This window comes from Geotrypetes seraphini, chromosome 1 (assembly GCF_902459505.1).
Source record: "Geotrypetes seraphini chromosome 1, aGeoSer1.1, whole genome shotgun sequence".
NCBI classification, from domain to species: Eukaryota; Metazoa; Chordata; class Amphibia; order Gymnophiona; family Dermophiidae; genus Geotrypetes; species Geotrypetes seraphini.
This window is the reverse complement of record NC_047084.1, coordinates 305,467,388-305,486,559: the sequence shown is the minus strand read 5'-3', so window position 1 is coordinate 305,486,559 and position 19,172 is coordinate 305,467,388. Positions and strand designations below refer to the sequence as shown.

At 43.7% G+C, this 19,172-nt stretch overlaps 1 protein-coding gene across 6 annotated transcripts in view; it reads left to right on the top strand.

The window, feature by feature from the left end:
• Positions 1 to 19,172, top strand: part of LOXL3 (lysyl oxidase like 3) — a 117,109-nt gene that overhangs the window by 22,353 nt on the left and 75,584 nt on the right. For all 6 annotated transcript variants that reach the window (XM_033955295.1, XM_033955286.1, XM_033955279.1 and 3 more), the window contains exons 2-4: positions 13,756 to 14,072; positions 14,965 to 15,128; positions 18,640 to 18,851. In XM_033955295.1, coding sequence (XP_033811186.1) covers positions 13,772 to 14,072; positions 14,965 to 15,128; positions 18,640 to 18,851 — 677 coding nt within the window. In that variant the 5' untranslated portion in view covers positions 13,756 to 13,771. The remainder of the gene's footprint in view (positions 1 to 13,755; positions 14,073 to 14,964; positions 15,129 to 18,639; positions 18,852 to 19,172) is intronic.

The following is a 19,172-nucleotide window of genomic DNA, read 5'->3' as shown; positions in this document are numbered from 1 at the left end:
AGCTAGATGGGGTTGAAAAGAAGAGACACACTGGTATGGAAGAGGAAGATAGGGGAAATCTGGACACAGGAAGGTAACAGAAAGAGGGGAAATTATGTGCATGGGGCATAGGGACAGAGACATAATGGGGACATGCCATGGGGATGGTATATGGACACAGGGGGGGGCAATGACAGATACATAGGGGAGATATTAGAAATGGAGAAAATAGGAGCACAGAAGCGAGATGGTTTGTGGGGATGGGACAGGGACCGAGCTCGCAGGCTCCAGTGGCTTGCACAAATTACATTGTAACGTGCCATGAAAATAAGAGGGAGGAAGGTAGATAGATAAGCCACGTGAGAGGAGCTGAAGGATAGTAGAAAGGAACAGATGGTAAAGGAGGGAGGGAAGGGTGGTGGTGGAAAGGAATAGGACAGACATTGAAGGAGGGTGGAGAGGAACAGACCCCGAAGGGAAATGTGCAAGACAGAGTGGGAAGAAGACAGATGCCAGACTATGGGGGAGCGGAGGGAAGAAGATGGGTGCTAGACCAATTGGGGGGGGTGAAGGGAGAGGCACAGTAACAGCAAATGGAAGACGTAGAGAGAAGACACACAGTGGATGGAAGGAATTGAATGAGAAGATGTGGAAAGCAGAAACCAGACAACAAAGGTAGAAAAAAAAATTATATTTATTTATTTATTTATTTTTTGCTTTAGGATAAAATAGTATATTAGTTGTGTTGATAAAAATTTATAAACAAAGCCCTGCCAGCTGAACATCTCTTTCTCTAGTTCAGCAGCAGGAACTTTGATTTATAAGAAAGGAATAAGCTAAATATTACAGTACTAAGGCTTATATGGATGCAGCTGGGACGGTGACGGGGCGGTGAATGGGATGGCAGTGGCGGTGACGGGGCGGTGAAAGGGATAGCGGTGACGGTGACTGGGCGTTGAAGGGAACGGCTGTTGACGAAGAGCTACGTGTGTGTCTTTCTTCGATTCCAGCCAGAATATCAGCTTTGTGTTCAGCCAAACAGGCCCAGGTTTCGCACTGAATAAAGTATTTTATAATTTTTCACTATTCTGTTTACTTAATATTTCTTAATAAAGTAATTATAAAATACTTTCTTTGTGTTTATTTGATTCCTATTCAAGAGAATTACTTTATATATAGTCAATATAGGCACAGAGTTAAATTTTTTAACATTTTCTAATGGTGGTGTGCCTCGTGATTTTTTTCATGAAACAAGTGTGCCTTTGCCCAAAAAAGGTTGAAAAACACTGCCTTAGAGGGAACACTGGTAGGGACAGTTGGACCTTTTGTCAGCTGAGAGCATAGGTAAGTAGCAAGAATCTTAAAATTTACAGGTTCTGAGTTACATTCAAATCCAGTTTAAGAACAGTTTTAAAAACATAACTCGTTTTTAACCCGGGGACTGCCTGTATTAGATTGGCACATCTTAAAAAGAGGCACACTACAGGGATCCTCAGTACCTGTAGCCAAAATGGATATTTAACTGTTTCTGCTGTGCAAATTACTGAGAAAGCTGAGTGGCTCCAACATTGTGGAAGTCTCTTCTCTAGGAATTAAGAAACGAATCGAGATTAGGATTATTTAAAAAAGGTCTGAAAACTTATTTCTTTAGACTAACATTCCTGGGGTCACAGGTCACAGATTCAGTTTGTGGCTTATGAAAATGTGATAGCCTGTGTGTCTGGTTTCCTGGAGATGGTTTTCATTTAGGCTGATTTCTTTATTATGTGTGAGTTGTTTTATAAATACTTATATGTATAACTGAGGTATGAGATGAACCATTATTGTGAATCGCTTTGCTTTGTTTCATAATACACTTCTCCCTTCAGAAATCGTGGTTTCGATTATTCATGGTTTTTAGCTTGCTGGCTCCTCCCCCCAAATTACATCAGCTTGCATAGAGAAATCACTGATTCCAAGCGTTTACAGAGAAAATCGCTGATTCCCAGCACTTTCTTCACCATGTTTTGCCTCTCCTTCAGGAACAGGCCAGGTCTCCCACCATGTTGTTCACGATTTCACCATATTCACGATGGTTTTTAATAGAAAACAGCGAATAACATATGAAAAAGTTATCCGCGGGTCTGTTAATCCCCTATCACAGTGAATACAGAGGAGGAAGTGTATACAGCAGCAGGACAGTATATCAGATTTCTTAAATAACTAAGGGCCCTTATGGCTTTGTAAAAGGGGCCTTTAGTTATCAAAAAGACCCTGAGCTGCAGTAAAGATTCAGTGCTACTGGGGAAGTCAAAATCTGTGCCAAAAATTAATGTACTTTTTTTTTTTTTTTACATCAGAAGCAGTTCAAGATTTGGCCTTTTGATTACATTTTGCATGCTCTATGCTAACGTGTAGTGTGGTAGTTTTAGTTCTGATTTTTCTGTGCTGCATCAGGCGTAAGATTAGCACAGGAAAATCAAAAGTAAATCTTCATGCTAAAGAATAACACAGTTTACTATTGTATCTCAGCTCCTTAGGGGTCCATGTATTAAGGTGCACTAAGTGATTTAGCGCGCACTAAAAGTACGCTAAATGCTAAGGCATCCATTATATTCCATGGGCGCCTTAGCATTTAGAGCGTGCTAAATCGGTTAACACACCTTAATAAAAGAACCCCTTGGTTTGCAAACCTAGCCCCTAATGTTCTGATAAAGTAAAGGTGCAGATAAGTTAAAGTTCTGTTTTTAGGACAGAGCTCATCTTCAAAATTAAAATACTGATCCTAGATGTGCCGTCATCTTGTGAAAAAAAAGGAAAATAATAAAAGGGGGGGAGGGGGGTTTACTGGATTAAGCTTAAAAAAATGTATGATAAGAAAAACTATTTTCTGCATTTATATTTCATGGATCATCTTAATAAATAGATTGATCCACTACAAGCATTACATTTGTGCTCAGGTATCTCACTGTTCCAATGCAGGCCCTGTGGAAATAATTTCTAATTAGAAATGTGTCCAAGAAGTCTGGAAATGGAGACAGTGTGGACAGAGCAAGGGCCCGTTTCATCTCCATTTCTCTACTTGAGAGTTCATGCAGTGTGTGCACAATTTTGAATGAACATTTCCATCGGATGACCTGTTCCTCCCCCTTCCTCTGCCTCCGTGGCCAGGCACACAGAGATGCTCATTCTGCTAGTTATAGCATTGACAGGTTTATTCTGGCAAAGCCTCAAACTTTCTCACAAACGCTCTTCCTTTCTGTAGGAATGCATCAAAACATCTCAGTGATGCTGGGAAAATGCTCAGTAGCCACTTCAGATTCTTATGCTGACGTGTGTAGGTAGAGCGGGCAGAGAAGACGGATTGTACAAATGGTGCAAGAACAGAATAAGGAAAAGGGATTGAAGAGGGCAGAAAATAGTTGAAGAATAAGAAAATTAATCTGGCATTTTTTTCCTTTATGGCGTGTGGTTGGTGTGTGTAAAAACATGCTCAGCTGCAGATCTTATTTTCATTCTGGCCAATATTCAGAAAGGCAGAAGGCAGGCCGGCTATCTCCCATGGTTGGCACTGAATGTGGATATTCAATTCTGGGCAATTTCTGGTGACCAGCATTACCTAACGTCACTAAATACTACTGCCATTGTTAATTATTTCTATAGCGCTACCAGACATACACAGCGCTGTACAAAGTCACAAAGACAGTCCCTGTTCGAAAGAGCTTACAATCTAAACAGACAAGACAGACAAACAGGATGTCATGGATACAGTTAAGGAGAACGGTTAATCTGCTGGCTGGGTTGGAGGGCAGTGGGGTGTACAGGACAATCAAGCCATTGTGACATCACTGATGGTAGGCTGGCTCTTAGGCATTGGTGGAATGAGGCATTATGATGTCACAATACCAGCTCTGCTTCCCAAAGACTGAAACTCTTCACACTACTACTATGAATTATTTCTATAGCGCTACCAGACATATGCAGCGCTGTACAGAATCACAAAGAAGACAGTCTTACAATCTAAACAGACAAGACAGACAAACAGGATGGCATGGATAAAGTTAAGGGGAACGGTTAATCTGCTGGCTAGGTTGGTGGAGTGAATCCCACACACTACTCAAGTGCTAAACCAGTACAGTCATAGAACCTCCATTCTCTCTTCCCTTTTACTCCATTCATAATTTTGCCCTCCTCAAACTGCTCTAATGTAGCATATACATTCTGTAATTCCTTATATTGTAAGTCGCCTTGAACCTGTTTAGGCATAGCATGACTCAGAAATACTAGATTCGATTAAAATATCCAGTTTATTTTTGGCCAACGCACACTTAACTGGCCTTCAATATATAGCGCTGGCTGGTTAGGTTTATAGCGGCCAAAGATAGGCTGCTTATTTGTCATGGCTGTGGGAGGGGCACTAAAGAGGTGCATAGAATATAGTTTGTGTGATCCACGCCAGTTTACAAGTGAGGATTTATACCAGGTTTCAGTTGGTGTAAATCTTCGTACTCAAAGCTGGTGCTATGCGCTATTCTATAAATCGGTGGTTCTTATATCTGCTTTGGAGACCCCCATCCAGTCAGATTTTCAATATGCATGAGGCAGATTTGCATGCCTGTCACCTCTATTATATGCAAATCTGCCTCATGCATATTCATTAAGGATATCTTGAAAACCCAATTGGCTGGGGGTCCCCTAGGATAGTTTTAAGAGTCACTGCAATAAATGATACCCAGCTTAGAGCATCATCAATAGAATAGTGCTCGGCAAGCATTTTTATTTTTTGCATCCAAATTTGGTCACCATTTACTGAATCTAGTCCTAAATGTGCCATGGGATGCTTTAAGTGGCTGACTTCTCTTCTGGGCCTGATCAGTGACCTGAAAAGGATAATTTTATAAAGGTGGGCCTATTTTTAGGAGCCTCCTTTTCTTTATAGAGCACTAACCTAATAGGTCAAAAACACACCTACCGGTATATTTTGAGCTCACACTTGTACCAGCCATAAAGTCAGTGTAGATGCTCACAGCTAGATTGTTAAAGAACAAGCGCAGATTATAATATTTTAGAATTTACACATGTACATTTGCTCTCCTCCAATGCTCTGTCCAGATTCCACCCACATGAACATCCCCCTGCAAAGCAAGCACCGTTCATGTAGGTGGAGTTTTACAGAATAGCACATAGCCGGTGTAAGGAGGTTCCCTTTGTTACCTCAGCTGCTGGGTGGGAAACCCTCACAAGTTATTTATATTTGTGGGCCGTGATCCAGGACCAGACATTTGCTGGCAGGCAGGAGCAAGTATTCTTCCCAATAATTCAGACCACACAGAAGGTTGTAGTAAACTAAACTTCATCTTTATTCCGTCTCTCTAGAACCAGAGAGAGGCTCTTCTTAAGCAGCAGGTTACAGGGAGAGTGGCCAAGATGGCGGCACGTACCTGGTGAGCTCCGTGTCTCTCCTCTGCTGAGCAATAAATTTCTTCCTTCTATTTGCCATAATTTAGATGAACTATGCCGCATACCAAAAAAAAGGGACGGTGTGGGGTGTTACCTCACTAGACTGCACCTCCTCTCCGGTACAACAGAGAATGGAGAGATACTTTACCGGGAACCCAGCCGCACAGACTGGAAGTGAGAGCCATGCATTTGCTCAGCCTGGAGGCTGGGGCTTGATGTTACTCTTTCTACCCCAGAACCGATTCAACCGCCATGTCCACATTGGGAGTGGGTTTGCCGCCAGAGCAACATGCATTTGCTGAAATGCGGCCCCTAGAAGCTCTGAGTGAGGACGACTCCCCACAGAAAAGGCGCCAAGATCAACTACGTGATTTGAGAGTTGGAGTTTCTGACTTCCCTACGGCGGTTACACTTGAGTCTCTATGGAAAGCAATCATCGATCTGACGACAGTAGTGGAGGAATCCTCGTCTGAGATAACAACGTTAATTTCTAAAATGGACTTGTTAACTGAAAATGTAGAGGACTTTAAGTTGGATTCCTCTGCTAAACATCAACAATTTCAAACAGATATTACATCTTTTCAAGAATTCCAAAGCACTGTGGTAAAAGGTCAAACATCATTAAGGAAAAAGACAGAATAGTTAGAAAATTTTAATAGAAGACTGAATTTATGCTTCTTAAATTTTCTATAGGGATTCTACCTATAGAGATGTTTAAGAAATACTTAGGGCTCCTTTTACTAAGGTGCGCTAGGGCTTTAACGCGCAGAATAGCACGCGCTAGACCTTAACGCCAGCATTGAGCTGGTGCTACTTCTAGAAGCATAGCGTGCGGTAATTTCCTGCGTGCGCTAAAAACGCTAGCGCACCTTAGTAAACAGAGCCCTTAATGGACGTTTTTGGCTTTTCTTCTGAAATGATTCCCCCTATAAATAGGGCATTTTATTTGAAGGTGCCTAAGAAGAATTCCCAGGATGAAAATGTACTACAATCTTCTCGCTCCTTAGAAGAACAGAAACTGGGACTTGGAACATTTATGTGGTATTAGAGAGCAATCGTTACATGAAACCACCCATAGAGCTACTTTGGTTGTTTCCTTTATTTTTGAACGGAATTTGAAAAATGTTATGAAGAACTAATTCCACAACCCTCAGAGTCTGTTCTATGAACAAGACGTTTGGATATTCCCAGATGTGACCACGGTCACACAAGAACGAAGAAAAGCTTTTCTTGCTCTTAGGAACATAAGAAGAGCCTTACTGGGTCTCAAGCCCAGTAGGCCATTCTCATAGTGACCAATCCAGGTCACTAGTACCTGCGCAAAACCCAAGGAGTAGCTCCATTTAGACTGCTTGGTTCATAGACAACGGCACGAAAGACAAAAGCACGCGCCGACAATTGAGTGCAGCGCAGAAGCGCGCGCCGCACAAAATTACAGTTTTAGGGGCTCCGACGGGGGATTTTGTTGGGGAACCCCCCCAGTTTACTTAATAGACATCGCACCGGCGTTATGGGGGGTTTGGGGGTTGTAACCCTCCACATTTTACTGTAAACTGAACTTTTTCCCTAAAAACAGGGAAAAAGTTAAGTTTTCAGTAAAATGTGGGGGGTTACAACCCCCCACACCCCCCACAATGCCCCCACAACGCGGCGCGATGTCTATTAAATAAAGTGGGGGGGTTCCCCCCCAGGCACCCCCCGTCGGAGCCCTAAAAACAGTAATTTAGAGAGGCACGCGCCTCCGCGCTGCGCTCAATTGTCTGGGCGCGCCTTTGTCCTGGTGCGCTTTTGACCTGACACCGACTGCTTTATCCTTCTAAATGCTTAATATGGTTGGGTGGTTTGAGATGCGTTAGGGCCTTAACGTGCGGATTAGCGCGCGCTAAAATGCCGCGTGCGCTAGCCACTACTGCCTCCTCTTCGTAAAAGGAGCCCATATTCCTTATTCCCGAACAATTGAAATCTTCATAGAATTTAAGATGATAATTTGAAAATCAGCATATTAGATCGGATTAAAGAAGTTTCTTTTGAGATTCTCCTTGCCTTATATTTTTATTCCCCTTTGACTATTGTGGTCTAATAATGGAGATTAATATTTTTTTTCTTGATTTGTAAAAAAATTTTGTTCTCTTTATATTTTGTCTTTTTCATTATCTCTGTTTCCGTAACAAGTGGATACTTGTGTATTGAATTTAAAATTAAATAAGTAAATAAAAACCCAGCAGGTTGCAGAACAAAAACAACAAATATTTACATCTTCCAGTATAGAAACATAGAAACATAGAAATAGACGGCAGATAAGGGCCCACGGCCCATCTAGTCTGCCCACCTTAATGTCCCTCCCCTACCTTTGCCCTGTGAAGAGATCCCATGTGCCGATCCCATTTGGCCTTAAAATCAGGCACGCTGCTGGCCTCAATCACCTGTAGTGGAAGACTATTCCAGCGATCAACCACTCTTTCAGTGAAAAAGAATTTCCTGGTGTCACCTCGTAGTTTCCCGCCCCTGATTTTCAACGGATGCCCTCTTGTTGTCGTGGGACCCTTGAAAAAGAAGATATCTTCCTCCGCCTCAATGCGGCCCGTAAGATACTTGAACGTCTCGATCATGTCCCCCCTCTCTCTGAGCTCCTCGAGCGAGTATAGCTGTAATTTGTCAAGCCGTTTTTCGTATGGTAGATCCTTGAGTCCCGAGACCATCCGGGTGGCCATTCTTTGCACCGACTCCAGTCTCAGCACATCCTTGCGATAATGCGGCCTCCAGAATTGCACACAGTATTCCAGGTGGGGCCTCACCATGGATCTATACAATGGCATAATGACTTCCGCCTTACGACTGACGAAACCCCTTCGTATGCAGCCCATGATTTGTCTTGCCTTGGACGAAGCCTGCTCCACTTGATTGGCAGACTTCATGTCCTCACTGACAATTACCCCCAAGTCTCGTTCTGCTACCGTTTTTGCTAGGATCTCGCCATTAAGGGTATAAGACTTGTATGGATTCTGGCTGCCCAGGTGCATAACTTTGCATTTTTTGGCATTGAAGTTGAGTTGCCATGTATATTCAAATGGTATATTGTTTTAATCTCTCCTAATTGTGAGATCCCCCTTGCTGGTAGGAACCTGATCTGTTGGTGGAGGTAGCCCAAAGACAATCCTGTATTCTTTTGAATGCACAATTCAGTAGGGTTATCAGACGTCTGGATTTACCCGGACATGTTGTCTTTTTAGAGGACTTTCCGGGCGTCCGGACAGCTTTTCAAAACCCAGCACCTTGTCCGGGTTTTGAAAAGTTTCCAGCTCGGGACCATGTCAGGAGGGCGTCTGCGCATGCATGGATGCAACGTGGTGACATCACATGCATGAATGCAAACATGTGACATCATTGCATCACATCTGCTCATGTGCAGATGCCTTCTCAACGCAGCTCCGAGCATGAGAAGAGGTTGGGGGGTGGGGCTGGAGCTGGGGCAGAACAGAGCATGACTTGGGTGGAACTGGGTGGGGCTAGGTGGGCCTGGGGCGGGCAAATGGGTTTGGATTTTACAATCGTAAAATCTGGTAACCCTACCATTCAGAGAACTTCCAGCTCTGCTTGGAGGGGCACTGTAACTTTCCAGAAGGTGCTGGAAACCCAAAAGCTGAGCTTCTAGCTGCCTTCTCAATGCTGTTTACTGTTCACATACAATATGTATCAGGTTTCGCATCTCATACACCTCTAATGATTAAGCAGCCCTAAGCTGGCTGCATACCTCAGTGATAATTCATAGGTAGCCCTAAACTGGCTGCATACTGCAGTGATGATATTTAAACCACCTTTAACACATAGGCAGCCCTAAATAGGGACTGCTAATGTTTTTTGTCTAGGCTGGGGAGATTCATGCACCAATTCTCACATTCTCTGGTGCATAAATTTATCCCCAGGCTACACCGGAAAAAGATCATTTAGCTGCATTTAAGGAGTTAAAATACTCATTTATGTATTGTTCATGCCACCTAAACCTCCTTCTAGAATCACTCCCAGAGTGTTCCATAGCATACTTATTTTATGCCTAAAAAACAAGAAAGCAGAGGAGACACAGCTGGAAAGTGAGAGTGGACAGTACTAGAGTGGTTTGGGGGCCAAGGTGAAACCAAGATTGGCTGCAGCTGTGGGCAGTGATCCTTGTCTGGCAGCGTCCAGAGACAGCTGTTGCTAGGGATACGTATGTGGGGACACAAGAGGGGCGGAAGGAAGGAAAAAGGAGAGAGTATTGCCCTGGGCCAGGGTGGAGTAAAGTGGAGTAAAGTGGAGGTGACCTTGCCATGCAGACAGCATAGACAACCACTTCAGTTTCTGCCTCTAAATGAACAGGTAGGATGCAAGACTTATATGTAAGCAATGTGAGGAGAATAGCAATCATTAGTCTCTAGGAGGGTGGAGGAGAAGGTGGTTGGAGTAGAAGACTGATAAACAGGGGATGGTTCAAATCTCACTGACTGCTCTTGTAACTTGCGTAATTCAGTTTACTGTCCATTGGCTTAGATCAGTGTATCACAAACTGTGTGCCTCCCGATATTTCAGGTATGCCGCGAGATGTCAGGGGGGAGGAGGAGAGGAACCAGCTGACTGCCTACAGGACGTGCCTCTCATGGGAGGGAGACATGCTGAATAGGTTGGGGAGAGGGAGGATTGCTAGAGCTGGATTGGGAGGGAAAGATGCTGCACAAGAGGGGAGAAGAACGAGAGAGAGAAATATTGGCTATAGGGGTGGAGAGGAGGGAGGGATGCAGCTTGGGAGGAATAAAGAGAGATGGTGGAACCAGAGCTCAAGGAAGAAAGAGAGATGTGGAGAATGGAATACAGAGAGGAGGGAAGAAAGGAAGGGAGAGAGATGCACACGAGGGGGAAGGGAGAAAGAAAGAGATGGATTCAGGAACAGAAATGAATGGGGAGAGATGTGGGACAATTGAGGGAAGGAAGAGGAAGAAATTCTGAACTATGGGGGAGGCAGTGGGAAAAGCAAGAAGGGACAGGAAGAAGGGACAGGAAGATGCCAGGAAGGGGAAATGGAAGGGACAGGAAGATGTCAGGCTATACGGGGGAGGGGGGGAAGAAAGAGGAGCAGGTGCTGGGCTAGAAGGGTGAAGGGAGGAAAATGCTGGAAATGGCAGAACTATGTGGGAGAGGAGGCTATGGATTACAGGGAGTAGAAATATAGTAATGGGGAGTTGGTTTAAAACAGTGGTCTCAAACTCAAACCCTATGCAGGGCCACATTTTGGATTTGTAGGTACTTGAAGGGCCTCAGAAAAAAAATAGTTAATGTCTTATTAAAGAAATGACAATTTTGCATAAGGTAAAACTCTTTAGTTTATAAATCTTTCCTTTTGGCTGTCTTAATAATAATATTGTCATTTATAGTTAAAGAGACATATGATCAAGAAACTTTTATTTTACTTTTGTGATTATGATAAACATACTGAGGGCCTCAAAACAGTACCTGGCGGGCCGCATGTGGCCCCCGGGCCGCGAGTTTGAGACCACTGGTTTAAAATGAAAGGGAATGGAAGGCTGTGGGGAAGGAGTGAGATGGGGAATGGAAGAGCTAGTGGCTGAGAGAAGGAGATGGAATTTGATAGGTAGCTGAAAAAGAGAAAGGATGAAATTTGAGTGAACGGAATGGCAGGAAAAAAAAGAGAGGAAAGAGCTAAAAAGGAAAAAACTGTTTGTAAAAGGTACCGTAAATGTAGTGAGGGAACAGAATGAGAGAGGAGAAAAGACAAATGGACAGCAGCTGCTTGAAAGAGAATTAGCAGAAGACAAACAGGAAAGCAGAAAAAAGAAACTGGATTCAACATGATGGAAAAATAAATGTCCAGACAGTAAAGGTTAAAAAAAAGGACATTTTATTTTGAATGCATTAAATGTTAGTTTGGGGAAATGTGCATAGCAGATGTCATTGTACTGTGTTCAGTAGCAAAGGAGATACATTGCTGTTTTTATTTATCTAGTGTTGTAAGATATGCCAAGTTTAAATTCATGGGGTTCCAAATTCAATTTTTGGGATTTTTTTTCTGTATTTAGTGAGGGTCTGTTGATATGATAGGAATGGCAGGTAGGAAGAGTAGAGGGGACGCAGGGACAAGAGCGATCAAGAGGACCCACTCCTTTATTTTCTGACATGGACCTCAGCATATCTTCCACCAGCCCTGACCCTTACTGTAGCTGGTGGGGATCTCCACGTATCGCCAGCTGAGGACCTCTTACGAAAGCAGCCAGAATTTTCTTCTACCAAACCCTGCAGCAAGCAGCACCATCTTTGAGTCACCAATAACTAAGCATGTGTGGGGTGCCAAATTTGGTAAAAAGGAGTTGTGGCCTCCTTCAGAGGAAGTCTTCAGCTGACAGAGCATGGGGATCCTCATTAGCTAAAGCATTTACATTTTGGGTTGTGAGGTGCTAGAGGGAGGGTTGAAGAATGAGCATAGGGTAGAGACAGAAAAAATATTGTGCCCGTCCACTTTAGTCTCATGCCCACCCAATACTGGCTGTCTGACAACGCTAATGATCGAACCAACAATCCAGTATATTATTACATTTTACTTGCTAAGTTCCACTGTACAAGACCTGTACTCAGACGATTTGAGTGTGGTATAAAAAATATGTATACTTGCTCCTGATCCATCCTTGTCATTTTCAGGGCTCAGACCATAAAAAAAGGTCAACCCTGCACTGGCCCCAGTTCCCAGCTACTGGAGTTGCCGTCAGAACTTACTCCGGCTCATACTGATCAGTTTTCCTTACCTGTCATTTCCCTCTCGGTCTTTTTGATGGGCAAGAGGAAAGGGAAGTCCTGGGGCTAGCCTCCTAGCACGGGAATGGCTTCAATGTTAGGCCAAGTTATGCTCCAGAAGAGCCTGTTGTTATTTCAGTGGGGCCCATTGAATCCTTGGAGGACCACGGTGAAGAGGGAACTTTGCTTAGCCCCTTCCAGAAAGTTTCCAAGTTTATTCGTCATTTGATATACCGTTTATCAAGAAATACCTAAACAGTTTACAATAATATAATATACTTTAAAAAAAAAAAACCTGTATAAAATCAGTTAAAAATAGAAAAGGGGGACATGTAATGACAGAGACCAAGAGGAACAATAGGGAGGAAAGGATACTGGAAAGCAAAAAATACATCGAATTTAAAAAAAAAAAAAAAGAGGGAAGGGAAGAGAAAGGCCCAGAATGATAAACGATTCTTTAGAAGTTATCCCCTCCCTATTGTACTATCCCTCCCATCCAGTCTGCCCAGCAGTCATATCCATCAAAAATTCATGATTAAATTATCTTGTCTCTTCTTTGGTATGTCTGGAAAACAGACTGCAAAGTCCACCTGGCATTGTCCTAGGCTCCAAATGCTGAAGTTGCCGTCCACGCTCTCTCCAGCCTATCCAACCATCCTGACCGCAGGATATCTTCCACAAGACTGGCCAGCAACATCCCCATGTTCTAACAAGTTAGTGGAGTTCCCATTGATGCCCTCCCCAGCCCATCTCACACCAAATCACTACACATGGGACACAGACTGCGCAAGTCTGTCCAGCACCGGCCCTAGTTCCTTAATTTACATCCTTCATTTTCTAATTAGAGATCCTTTATGTTTATCCCACGCTTTTTTTAATTCCATCACTGTTTTTCCTCTCTCCACTTCCCTTGGAAGGGCATTCCAGGCATCTACCACCCTCTCTTTGAAAAAGAATTTCCTAACATTGCTCCTGAGTCTTCCTCCCTGCAACCTCAGATTATGCCCTCTAGTTTTACAGTTAGGTGCCAGTAGGCTGAGTACTGCAGGCGCCTGCAATGTAAGCGTGGGTTTTCATTGCCTACATTGTAGGTACCTGCTGGCGCTTAAGGGTTTCCAGGCCTACACTCTGCCCGTAACCACACCTACTTAGGCGTTAGGCACTGCTAGGCACGGGTAAGCGTCCTGTCGAGTAGAATTCAACATGAAACTTAACGGGCGCCACCATTTTTCTAGGTACCTTATATAGAATCTGGCCCTCAGTGCCACAACAGGCCTGGGTGGAGTCAGAAGTTACCCAAGTATTATTTAGCAAAAAGGCTGTCCTAAGTTAACCGGAAAGTTATCTGGATATTGCCTTTGAATATCAGCAACACCCAGGTAACTCCTGGCAACCACTCTAGACCTGAATATTCAGTGTCAGAACTGAATATCGGGGCATAATTCAGCCAATGCTGCCAGTGTAAAAAGAAATACCGACCGCCATTAGCTGAAGTTACCTTAGGTTGTGTGGATCTCGGTATGTTTTAACAACCTGAAAACCCTTCTCTTTATTTTTCAACAGGGCAGTTGCTGCAGACATGAAAATCCTTTGGACAGAACTCCTCACATGCCTATGCAGTGTTTGGTTCTGGGTAGGTTTTGCTCAGCAGACAACTCCAGCCCCAACCAGGCAGACACAGGGCATCAAACTGAAGTTCCGCCTAGCAGGGTATCCTCGGAAGCACAACGAGGGGCGTATTGAAGTGTTCTACAATGAGGAGTGGGGTACCATCTGCGATGACGATTTCACCCTGGAGAATGCCCATGTGCTTTGTCGTCATCTTGGCTTTGTGTCTGCCACTGGCTGGGCACACAGTGCCAAGTATGGCAAAGGAGTAGGTAAGACTTAACTTATGTTTGATTTGTGAAGTCAGTGCAGCACCAACCAATGAAAATCCTCATTCACAAACTATTACATGGGGCTATTGTGATTGATCAAATTCATCTGTCTTCTTCTGTTGCTTGGGGAAAATCCATTTTTTTTCTGTTAAAAGCACTGGTCTAATTTTAATTTTCTCAACTTAGCACCTCAGCCTCACCCCACCCATGCTATTGTTTCATATACATTGAATCTAATGATGTCTTTGAGTGCATGGGCATAGCCAGGGGGATGCAATTGCACCCTCCTAACTGAAAATGAATGGAATACTAAATGCTCGTGGTCAGCCCTGTTAGGGCCTTTCCTCTGCTGCGGGGAATGCAATTTTGGGGTTAGGGTGTGGGTATAGAGAGTTTGACAGTTTCTTCCTGCTCCTTTTGGCTTTCAGTTAATTGAAGCAGTCCTCTGTTGAGTTACTTACAAACCAATAAGGTTTAATTTCAGATACCCAGGCAGTTTTGTGTTATTTTATATCCAATTCTACCTCATTTAACCCAGCTTTTGCAAGGATAGGCATTGACTGGGAGCCATAGACTACATTTCCTTCCACAATATTACTGTGAATTTTGAGTGTGGCCATTAGGTGTCTCCATTGAGCAATAACTGACTCTTCACTACCAGTCCCTAGAGGCTGTGGTCATTGGACAATGGATGCTACCTCTATCTTGTTTCCAGCCCCAGCTGAACCTGTCAGAAGAAGCCAGGTGCCAGAATAGAAACCTAAATTTTTCCTATGAACAAAGGCACTAGGGCCAGGGCAATTGGTGATGGTGGTGTGTGTGTTTGGTGGGCGGGGGGGGGGGGGGGGTAAAGTGTGTCTATTTTCAAATGTTGCATTCTATCTGTCTGCAGGGAAGGTCTGGCTAGATAATGTTAACTGTGGTGGTAGTGAAAAGAGCATTGAAGACTGCAGGTCACGTGGTTGGGGTAACAGTGACTGCACGCATGAAGAAGATGCTGGCGTCATATGTAAGGATGAGAGAATCAAAGGATTTGTGGACTCCAACACCATTGAGGTAGATAAAAGAAATAGAAGAAAATGGGATAGAAATAGACTCAAAACCTGTCCCCACTGACCTAATTAGAAATATATTAACAATAATAATAATAATAATAATTTTATTTCTTGTATACCGCCCTGCCATTAGTTCTAGGCGGTTCACAGCAATAGATAAATACAATCATATACACATTTCTATGGGCAGAATTATACATCATGGTTATTATCTTTCTGACTGACTAGAGCTAACAGAAATATCAGATTTAAAACAAAATCTTAATGGAAACAGTAAATAAATTTTTGCTCTCTGATTTCAAACTGAATTAAAGCTACTTCCTTACATGGAAGAATGCCTCTTAGTGCTAGTATCATGAGATTACCACTAGGGGTCATCAGTGCCATTTTAGATCCCAGTGCAGTCTCAGGCAGGAGCCGAGTGGGACCACTCCCACCTGGCTCCACTGAATCCACCAATGGTGACACCTGAGTAAATCCTGGGAGTGACTGGTTCCAGCGGGAAGGTGCTAATGCCCAGGGGGTGGGGTTTGTACCTAAACGGAATGGGATTTGGCATGAAGGGTGGATCATATCTGGGCAGGGTTTGCACTTGAGGAGCAGATCAGATTGGAGAGTGAAATATGAGGGGTTGGGCTTTGATTTTAGGAGAGGGATTGGATTGGGGAGTGAGAGCCAGGGGGTAGGTGCACATCCATGGCCATTCTTCATATTTTATTTATTTTTCAATGGGGCTACCCTGAGGACTGTGCATTTGGTGTGACAACACAGGATGCAAGAGAAACAGGGGTGCAAAAATCATTCCCCGTCTATTGTCTCCTCTGTTTGGTGTGGTGCAGTGGGCAGAAAGGGGTTAGTAGGGGATGTCTTGCAAAGGACGTGATTCCAGCTGAAGTTGCTCCTGCCTTACATGCATTAGTAGTACACTTCTCCTTCCGTATTCGCGGTGATAGGGGAATAGCAAGACAGCGAATACTGAAAAACCACGAATGGATTGGGCCAGGAGGGAGGGGGGTAGGCCTCCATTGCATGCAAATCTCTTTTCATGAATATTCATTGTGGATATCTTGAAAACCTGACTGACAAGGGCGTGCTCCAGGACCAACTTGGGAAATACTGTTTTAGATTCTTTAATATGTACTTTTTCAATTTGTATTTATCTTTTTGTTATTTGTTGTTTGTTCTTTAAATTTTTACAATTACATTTCATTTAAAATTTATAATCGCAAGTAAAAGTACTTTATTTGCCCCCCCACCCCCACCCCACCTCACCTTCACACACTACAAATCCTTGTAACTTTGGGCAATGGAAGATTAAGTGACTGCCCAGAGTCACAAGGAGCTGCAGGGGGAAAAATTAATTAAAAAAAACATACCTCTAATCATGCGATTAATCACAATTAAAATTTAAATCAAGATTTGGTCCTAATTGGTAGATAATGTGGGTGTACCCGTGCTCACTGCCACTGCATGTAATGTGATACCTGTGTGCTAATTAATGTGCATATTAACCTAGATCAGTGGTCTCAAACTGTGGCCCACAGGCCGCATGCGGTCTGCAGGGTACTATTTTGAGGCCCTTGGTATTATAAAGAATGATTCTTTATGGAAAACTTGTGCCTTAAGTGTCCGGCGGTCGCTGTAACCTCATATACAGGGCAGGGTTAACCAATAGGCCAAGTAGGCATGTGCCTAGGGCCCGAAGTTGTCAGGGAGGCCCAATGAAAGAGACGACTCGGTTTGTTTGTTTTTTCCCCTTGGCAACGCGGGCCCCCCGGGAAAGATCAGCAGCACTGGCTCCCCCCCCCCCACCCGGGAAAGATCAGCAGCGCTGGGCCACCCCAGAAAGATCGGCAGTGCTGAGCCCCGTTCCCGGGAGATCAATAACACCGCCCTCCCCCGGCATCGCCATCAACCAACCTGAATAAGTGACGTCGGAAGGGATGGACCAGCAGATGCAAAGAGTTGCTGCAAGATCCCGCAATGACTGCGTTTGCCAGCTCTACTCAGGGAAGAGATAAGTGACGTCAGAGGGGTTGGACTGGGAAAGGGTTCAGAGTTAAATTTCTGGGTAAGTAGGTGGGAAGGGAAGGAAGAGGGATTTGTTCAGAGATGTTTGGGGGTTGCATAGAAGAAAAACTGTGCACTGGTATACTAATCTTTGTTTTGAATTAAAAAAAAAAAAAAATAAGAAATACAAGTGGAAATTAAAAAGTAAAGAAGCAAACAAATAAATGGGGCGGGACAAGGGCGGGGTAGGGGCGGGGCATGGGTGGGGTAGGGGCGGAGCAGGGCCAGGGGTGCCCAGTGTACTTGTGTACCTAGGGGCCCTCGAAGAATTAATCCTGCCTTGCTCATGTAAATGCTTTCCTGCGTCTGTTCACAATTGTGAGGTAGAGAGGAGAGGACAATCATGTACAGACGCAGAAAAGTGCTTGCGTGAGGTTACAGCAACCACCGGATGTGACTGCCGGACACTTAAGGCACACATTTTCCATAAATCAAGCTCATTCTACTGCTGCACACCATTACAGGGTACATACGTGTGCATAAATGAAATGTGAACATTTTAAATACTACAAATTAACTATTTTAAATTTCATATAGGTTAACGTACGGAGCAATTTTGTGATAAAAATAGTTAAACAGTGAGGCGTACTGAAGCGGTCACAGCCTTCTCCCCACTTAGAATAATGAACTTTGGAAAAAAGCACTTCGCTTGTTTCTCCAAACAGTTTAGCGTTCTGATGATTGAAGTTACTCCGATAAACAGTAAACCTCATTGGATGGTTCATACCCTGTGATGGTGTGCGGCTGTAGAGTGAGCGTGTGGACTCACTGATTTAGCCTTCAAGATAAGCGTTGGAATGGCGACTTCATTGCTGTCTCCTCAAGCTTACTTCCTCACACTGAGGGTACATTTCACTTCAATTATTATTTATTTTGATGAATGAGGCAATTTTGTGACGTTCTCTTTCGGTCTATTGACTTAGCTGCTTCTATTTGTGACAGCATTTGAGATTGTTGTTTGACTTGATGGTAACAGACCATTCTGATAATCATGTATGTCCATACAATCATCACATTGAGTTTTGTTGGCAGTGAATTTTGTGGCACATTTGTTAATTTTCTGACTCAATAGGGATAGAATTGACATTCATGCAGCCCTCTGTGTAGAAAGGTTGTCCACCCCTGCATTAAACTAATAGAGCTAGAACCAGAGAAACCCAGTTGAAATTCCATTGAAGTTTCTTGTGGCTTTGTGGGAAGTCACTTAACCCTCCATTTTCTCAAATACAAACTTTCATTGTGAACCCTCGGGGGGGGGGGAGGGGCAGAGAAATCTCATGTAACTCACCTTCAGCTACAACTGAAACAGCTGTGAGCTAAATTCTAATAATAATAATTTTGCAGAATAGCTGGTCTAACTCTTAAAACAGATAGATGGAGATGGGGCAGAGGGATAGAAGACATGCTACAGTAGTTATAACTTACAACCTTGCTCTTCACAGTCAGACCAGAGCCATTTGGAGGAGATAAGACTGAGGCCAGTGGTGGCCAGTGCCAAGAAGCGTTTTCCCATTACTGAGGGCATCTTGGAAATCCGCTACAAAGACAGCTGGGCACAAATCTGCGATGAAGGATGGACTAGCAAGAACAGTCATGTAGTGTGTGGCATGCTGGGATTTCCATCGGAGAAGAAGGTCAACAAGAACTTTTACAAGTAAGAGATGGTTGACGAGGGTGGGAAGCAGAGCGTTAGGGGTTTTGCTTTGTAATACACACTGTGGGGTGAGGCATGATAGGGACTGAGTAAAGTTCATGGTGTCCTCAAAATCACTATCCAAAACTTAAATGGAAGACAATGGGGTAGAGAACTGAGGGGGTTTGATGAAAAAGGAATGGATTCTGTATTGTATGTTAGTGCATTTGTATGTTTGTGTGTGCATGGAAGGCATGAGTCCTCTAAACAGCACTTCCATTTAACATTCAAAGGCACATCAAATTAACTGAATCAAATGAGCAGCAAGGTTGAAATGCTCCT